At 40.3% G+C, this 7,566-nt stretch overlaps 1 protein-coding gene across 1 annotated transcript; it reads left to right on the top strand.

Annotated features, from left to right (window-relative positions):
- Positions 1-1,667: 1,667 nt before the first annotated feature.
- On the top strand, positions 1,668-6,765 carry LOC308105065 (tripartite motif-containing protein 16-like protein; the record flags this gene model as incomplete). Its single annotated transcript, XM_080455698.1, has 5 exons — positions 1,668-1,797; positions 4,429-4,467; positions 4,577-4,639; positions 4,752-4,891; positions 6,198-6,765. The coding sequence occupies 5 exons, from the start codon at positions 1,668-1,670 to the stop codon at positions 6,609-6,611; spliced, it is 786 nt and encodes a 261-aa protein (XP_080311824.1). The 3' UTR covers positions 6,612-6,765.
- Positions 6,766-7,566: the final 801 nt, after the last annotated feature.

Below are 7,566 nucleotides of genomic sequence, written 5' to 3'. Positions count from 1 at the left end.
AACATAATAGTCTAAAAGAAACTGCGTATTATCTGATACTATGTTTGCACATACTGAACAAGATGACCTGGTGGCTTCCGGTCTATGTTCACACAAGTATCACACATAGGTGGTTCTGCTTCAGATGCATCTGTCTTTCAGAAAGGCTTTTGGTCCATCCGTTTCCACCATCAAATGCCACCTGAGTATAATGTGCTGTTTCTTAGGGCAGCTATATTCAGGGTGCCACGCCAGCACACAAATAAATTAATCCAGTTTAAGATTCTTAGGAGTCCTGCCAAGGAAGACAGCACGATTAGCTGTTGAAGGATAGGCTGCCGAGGTCCCCACCTCTTTCTTTGCGCACCATTTCCAACATCCATCATACTGTAGTTTCTTCAATTCTCCCCTTTCACCTCTCCAAGTTGTACTGTATCTCACTTTCTCTGTAAATGTTTCTATACAGTACATTCCCTTTGAAACAGTATTTATTCTGGTTGTGAGTTCTGGTCAAGAAAACACAACATTAATTACATTTCAGTTTGAAGGAAATTTCAATTGTCATTCTGTGTTTTCTAGAAATCAAATCAATCTTTCAACATAAAAAGAGCAAAAATTGGAGACAAGCTGACTTGAGCCCAACCCAAACTAAAAAAGAGAATTCTTATAGGAATTGTAATTTACTTGATGATGTTATGTATTTTTGGTTTTAATAGTAATTGAAATCTGAAGTATCCGATACAGTAACAAAATAACTTCTATGATTATTATTATCATATTAATAATATAACATTACTGAAGATTTGCTGTAATTGTTATTGTTTGTTTTGGTTGCTTCAATTAATGAAAAACAGTGAGGGTAGACAAAGTTTGTAGAACAGGTAATTTAATATTTGTATTGCAATGTTGGCAAGGTTTGAAGACATACAAGATTTTTAACTAACAGGGTTTAATGGCAAATACTTTTGGACAAGACTTACCTCCTGGCGAAATTCGTAGCATTCAGAAAGACGTGTCCATTGGCCAATCACGTTAGTCCCCTTCGCATCACACCTCCAGTCAATGTGCAATGGTCATCCTTACGCCACAATGCAGAATGAATGACCTCCCATACAGTACAGTAGATGTTAATGGTGGAGTGAAGTGGCAAATTGCCGAAAACTGTTATTACACATTAGTCCTTATGTTGAAAAGAAAATGCTGTATGGTTTATTATTTCCGCTGTTCCCGTTTGTGTCTTGTCCATCATCTAGTAGATATTACAACTGCGTTGAGCAATGTTAGAATTACTCATTCATCAGTTGAGAGACGTATTGAGGTCAGTGTGTGACTTATCAGGTTCTGCATCACATTCTGTAGGGTCTTTATTTGGCCCGGGTCAACACCCTATATGTTGTGTGGCTCCGCTTCTGTCGCCATACCCCTCTGGCGTTGACAATATAGGGGAAGCTAAGGCCTTGAACCCCACATTCCAGGGAGGTTCGCTTTTTGCTTTTCTGAACAGACTCCTAAGGTTACAGAGTTTCAAGTGTCCAATGCTAGTACCACTGCTATCTGTATGTCAACCTCCAGATCCCCTGTTGAGAAATCTCTGGAAATTACTTCAACCACTGTACAGGCAAGTTCAAGGCCAACCCGCCCCCGCCCATCTCATCTTTACTAAGGGTATAAGAGACGAGTCAAGGGTGATGGTTTACTGTGGAGAATCTCAAGAGACCGATTTTAACATCCCTGAAGTCCACGGGGACTCTTATCACAGCCTCAAGATGCCTGCAGGACCCATCCCCACAAAGGTCATGACAGGGACAAATAAACCAGGTAGGAGTCCTTTCTAAAGCATCACAACATTTTTTAAATGTTCCTATTATTATTGTTAATTCGAAAAATCGTTATTCTCTCACAAAAATACTATTTCCATCACTGAGGTCGGTCAAAACATCCATTGCTGGGCTTGCCCATGCTATTGGTTGAAATCCAGTCGAGGGTTATCTGTTGAATCTGTTTATACACTATTGACAGAGAAACTGGCAGCGTGAGCCAGAAGAAGATTCCTCCTTGCAGTTTGGCATTATTCCTCAGCTCTTTGGTTCCAATACATTTCAACAGATCTTATTCACGTGGTGTTTACTTGCTAATTTATTGACAGAGTTACCATATATAAGAGTAACATTCATAGAAGACCTATGACCACTCTAGTGGCAGTGTCCTGCAGACTGTGGATGTTATATCTGGATTAATTTTTTAAGTTGACTATATACTATTATTTACTTTTATCTTTTTAAAAAGATTTCTGCACAACAATGACAGTGTTTTAAGGAATAAGCCATACACTTTAAACAAATACAGAAGGCATTAAACTGCATGGGCTATTCATCCGAACAGTAAGTACGTTAAAAAAATAGATGCTATAGTTTGGATGTCTACTTGTTATCTTGGTTACTTTGTAGTAAATACAGTACTGTACTTGCATTCTCAATTCCTTGACTATGTACCTGTTGGTTTCTCATGGCATTTAACTCCAACCTTGCACTTTCTAAATACAGTAGGTCTGGATAGAAGTGTCTGCTAAATTGTTAACTGTAATTGTTGTGGACCGGTTATTTGGTAGTCTTGCAAAAAGAGACTGAATGCAGCTTATTGTCATATAATATTATGTATGGTTTAGTCAATAATCTTTATTTGAGCACTTCACTTATAGTTAATCATTTATTTAATATATTATATATTATTTTTGAACAAAATGATGACATAACATCTGCAATTCAAGGCCATAGATACCCATTCAGGTGTTGTTATACGCACGCGCATTTAACATGGAGGCACCTCCGTGTAAATTATTTAAAAGGTTGTTTCAACCCGTCGATAGAGGGGCTCAAAGACCATCGGAACTACAGATATCTGTAAGATACAAGGACTACCTATAGCTTTTTGATATAATGTTCAGAAAAAGGTAAGAATTTGACCGTTTAGCGGCCGGATCTTAACTATACGCGTCCCAGAGCTATAGCTGAGGGTAAGGTCACAGATGGGGCTAGCCGTCTACAAGGCTGTGTCCAGAGCTCATCTCACAAATCACCGGTACTGATCAGCTCCAAATTTCTTGTGCCCACTGTCAGTAGGCCAAAGGAGTCCTCCATTTTTGTTTTACATTTTTGGGAAATAAGTTAGTTTATAATATATATATATATGTTACAGTATGATTGGAGAACCAGTACGATTGAAGAAAGCGCGCTCGTTTTTACCACCCACCCAGCACTAGAGGGAGCCACAAGCCAGGCTTGTGCACAAACATATATGGCCACACACACACACACACACACACACACACACACACACACACACACACACGCGCACACACACGCGCACATGCTTTTTTTGGTTTATTGAAAGCAGGACTGTTTAGATACTTTTATTGTGTTCTGGCTTTTGTTTTACTTTCTCCCTGACACACACACACACACACACACACACACACACACACACACACACACACACACACACACACACACACACACACACACACACACACACACACACACACACACAGTGATCCATGAAAAGAACTATTCTGTCCCTATCGGTTTACAAATCAAACGGCGCTGAGTCGACTAGTGGAGCGTCGGCCGGTCACCGCGGGCACTCGCGCCTGGAGGCGCGAGGGCGCGCTTCCTCGGCCTCAAGCTCCACTAAGTCGGCGCGCCGTGCGTGTGAACGCGTGTTCAGCGTTCCCCTCATAGATATTATGGTTCCCCTAGCGTAGCTTCCTGGTTGCTATGTGGGGGGGAACAACAAAAGACAGGTCTCCGTCGGCGCATCAAAGCCCCGCCTCTCCGCGCTCTCCTTCTCCTCCTCCTCGGAGGAGGAGAAGGAGAGAAGGAGAGGACGGGACGGTTTAAAACGCGAGGAGGAGGAGGAGGAGGAGGCTCCTCTTCCTCGCGAGCCTCGCGTAATAACCCCCCGCCTCGCAGCGCCGTCCTCCTCCTCCTCCTCGCGAGCCTCGCTAATAAACCCTGTCTCGAAAAGCCCCGCCTCGCCCCGAAGGAGCCCCGTGCCTAAAAACGAGCGCTCTGTCTTCAATCGTACTGGTTCTCCAAACGTACTGTGACATATATATAACATAAATAACTAGAAAGTACTGTTCCTGAAGAAACAGTGTGGGATCGCTAAGGATGAATGTTGATAGTATCACACTAGAAAGTACTGTTCCTGCTTAATTCTGTCTTACCTATTTATATTACATATTGTGATGTCACGTGAAGCTTGACCAATCCAAAAACGGGCGGAATAATAATAATAATAACTAATGAAGATAACATTAGTGTGATCGCTAAAGCGATCCCACAATAATGGAATCATGCCTCTACAGATGGACCTGCCACCCAAAAAATATCTGTTGTATAGCCTTTTAATTTGCAATAATATTCACCTTCTTCCCCTTTATCTTTCTAGTGAAAACCACAAAATCCAAAAATGACAAGAAACAAGAAGGTACTGTAATAACTTGATAGAATGACATATGCTTGCACTCTATTTGTATTACAGGAAACATCACCTATTATTGTATACTTATGTTGAAACAAATGTCCTGTCTTTTTAGAAAAAGCACCTGTTTACATACCCGACATCCCAGAGCCAACCAAAAGAACTGAGCTGTTGCAGCGTAAGAACAGATTTTTAATCCTGAATAATATGTTTTGAAGAGTTTTTGTTTTGTTTTTTATCCTCATATCTGGAAGTATGTTAAAACAATCTTGTTTGATTTTTCACTCCAGACTATATTAACCTGACTTTGGATGATAAGACGGCCAATAAGATGCTGTGGATTTCAGACGCCGGGTCCAAGGTCTCTCGTAGAAAGGAGGAAGTTTGCCCAGTTCTGGATGGACCAGCCAGATATGAGTACTCACCACAGGTAAATTAAACACAGGAACTCTAGCATCCCTATTTGGGCATGTCATAGTAGATGACCATTGGGCAAAAATAGGCAAACATTCTGCAAAATGTTGCGACACGTTGTGAGCTTGTAGATCAGCTATGTTCAGTGAAGAGATTTGGCGTAGAGGAAGATTTGAATGCATAACAATTCGGTGTGATTACATTAGATATATTCGATGCGATACAATGCAGTCTAATATAGTTCTAATGTTTAATGTAGACACAATAAATGTTATGGCAAACTCAAAAGTTGGATTAATTAAACAGTGTGCAGTATGTTCAATGTATACTGTCAGTACACAGTAAGCTGTATCCAATTCGGTACATACAGTACACACAGTAAACAGTGGGTAGTACCAGTAACCAGCAGTCATTGAATACAGCTAGTGGTATCCATATAATATTACAAAAGCAGACTGTTAAACTTAATTTATAATCTCAATAGCACAAGGCTGTCCCTTGTCAAAAGGTGCAGATCTAGAAGCTAACAATGGGCCTCAATGTGACACAATTGTTGTTTGTAGATATGTTAATTTTGGCTAGTGACACTGCCTTCCTATAAATTAAGTGCAGTGTATAATTTATGTTGTGTTGAGAGTGTGTTTGGCTTGGAGGCATATGCCATATGTTTACTTTGTTGCCTGTCGGTGTTGCACACCAAAAATAGCAGCAGAAATCTGATCTAGCAGAAATAGCAGGTAAATCACATGAGATCTGCTATTTTCAGTGCGTGTTTGAGTGACCTGCACTCAACCAAGTACAAACCAGACATTAAACTTTATCACCAAGTTATGGCTTCAAAAAGTGCTGATCTACATGCTTCGCATTCTTACATTTGGGATTAATTGTGTGCTGTAAAAAGTGCAAATAAGAGAAGATCCTTATTTTGTAAGTGATGACTTATAAACGTTCGTTCTGTGGGTCTTGCATAGAAGGTTAGTTAATCCTAAAGAAGAATTCATTGAAGCAAGGCTTCAGTGAACTGATTAATCATTTTATAACCGACCCATCGTTTGACTCTTGGTACATTTACATAGATTGATCCAAGGGTCCGCGTATAGATGTAGTCGCGTCGTTAGTCGCATCGTTAATGTTATAAACAATTTCCGGTTAATCTTTACACCCCTTTATACCAGTCTATACTATGAAATAACAAGCATGCAAATAATTGTGCAGTACACTGCAATTTCAGATTTTAACTATGAACATTATACCTCCTTCTGAAACACAAAATAATGTGAAGTGACTTAAATCATTTTGTCTTTGTTGTTTTTTCTTCTAAGGTGGTATGCAAAGAGGGTATTTGGAACATGAGGTCGTACTTTGAGGTGGACGTGTCTGGATGGGTGGTAGTCGGCATCACATATGAAGATACGGGACGGAGAGCCAATTCTGGTTCCCCCAGTGGCCTGGGAGAGAACGACGAGTCCTGGGGCCTGTGTTGGGCCGGAAGCCGCTACCAAGTCTGGTACGACGGGCAGAACGAGGACATCCTGGATGTCCCCTATAGCTCTACCCTTGGATTATACGTTGACCAGCCTGCGGGAATTATCACTTTCTATACTGTGAATGGTGAGGGGGGCGACAGGGAGGTTACGCTGCTGCACAGGATGAAGACGACTATTTCGCGAAGGCTTCTCCCGGGTTTCTGGGTTGGGATCATGTCCACAGCCGTACTACTACTGAGACCAGAATGATACAGTTAGTACAGTGGTTCGCAAACGGTGTTGTCGTGAGACAAGTCCAGGTGGTGCCTTGTGATTTTGTGACAACCACACATTATTGCAATATATACAACTTTACAGTTATGATTATTAAAAAAAATATATCGGTGCTCTCTGCATTTCCCAATACAGAAATATATATATTTTAACCACTTTCAACCTGGAATCTCTATTATGAGCATGTAATTATAGGTGAAAATATTACATTATTTTATTAATTTATTCCTAAAAACTTTCAAAAATACCAGATCTAGAAGCTCACAACGTGTCGCACCGTGACACGTTGTCAACTTGTAGATCGGCTATTTTCGCTATGAATACAAGTGTGCCTTGCGATGTTGACTTGCCCCTTGGTGTGCCTTGGGCACAAAAAGTGTGAAAACGACTGCAGTAGCATGTCTGCTTAACAGGAAGCTGGCAGGTTTAGACAGGTGGTAGTGATGGCCATAGCTGCAAATTAAGTGCCAGTTTCTTCTCTAGCTGAAAGGAGTGAAAATGCACCCTCAGATACACTACAGTATGCTGTACAGTTTATTCATCTCTATGACAACTGATTCAGTGAAACGGCGTCCAATTTTTGAAGACATATATTTTTGTATTCGTCTTATTGTAAAAGTGTGGTGCAGTTTGTTTTGTATTAATTATTTTGTTGTGTAAGCCTGTCGGGGTGTTCCTTAATATGTTGACTGCCTGACTTTAATTGTATGAATTATGTTAATCTGAAATAAAGTTTTTATTGCGATAATTGTTGTTGTGGTCTTTGTGTTAACAATATACTTTGATCTGTAACAGTAGGCTACTAATGATATTTGTAAAATACTTATATACAGAACTGGAAGCAGCTCACTGTGAAACTGTTATAAAGATTAACAAAGAACAACTGATAATTAATAGACAGTGGATAAATGAATAGTTGTCAGATCACTCC

Source organism: Gymnoscopelus braueri (genome assembly GCF_963280865.1).
Source record: "Gymnoscopelus braueri genome assembly, chromosome: 17".
NCBI classification, from domain to species: Eukaryota; Metazoa; Chordata; class Actinopteri; order Myctophiformes; family Myctophidae; genus Gymnoscopelus; species Gymnoscopelus braueri.
This window is presented reverse-complemented; position numbering and strand designations above follow the sequence as displayed.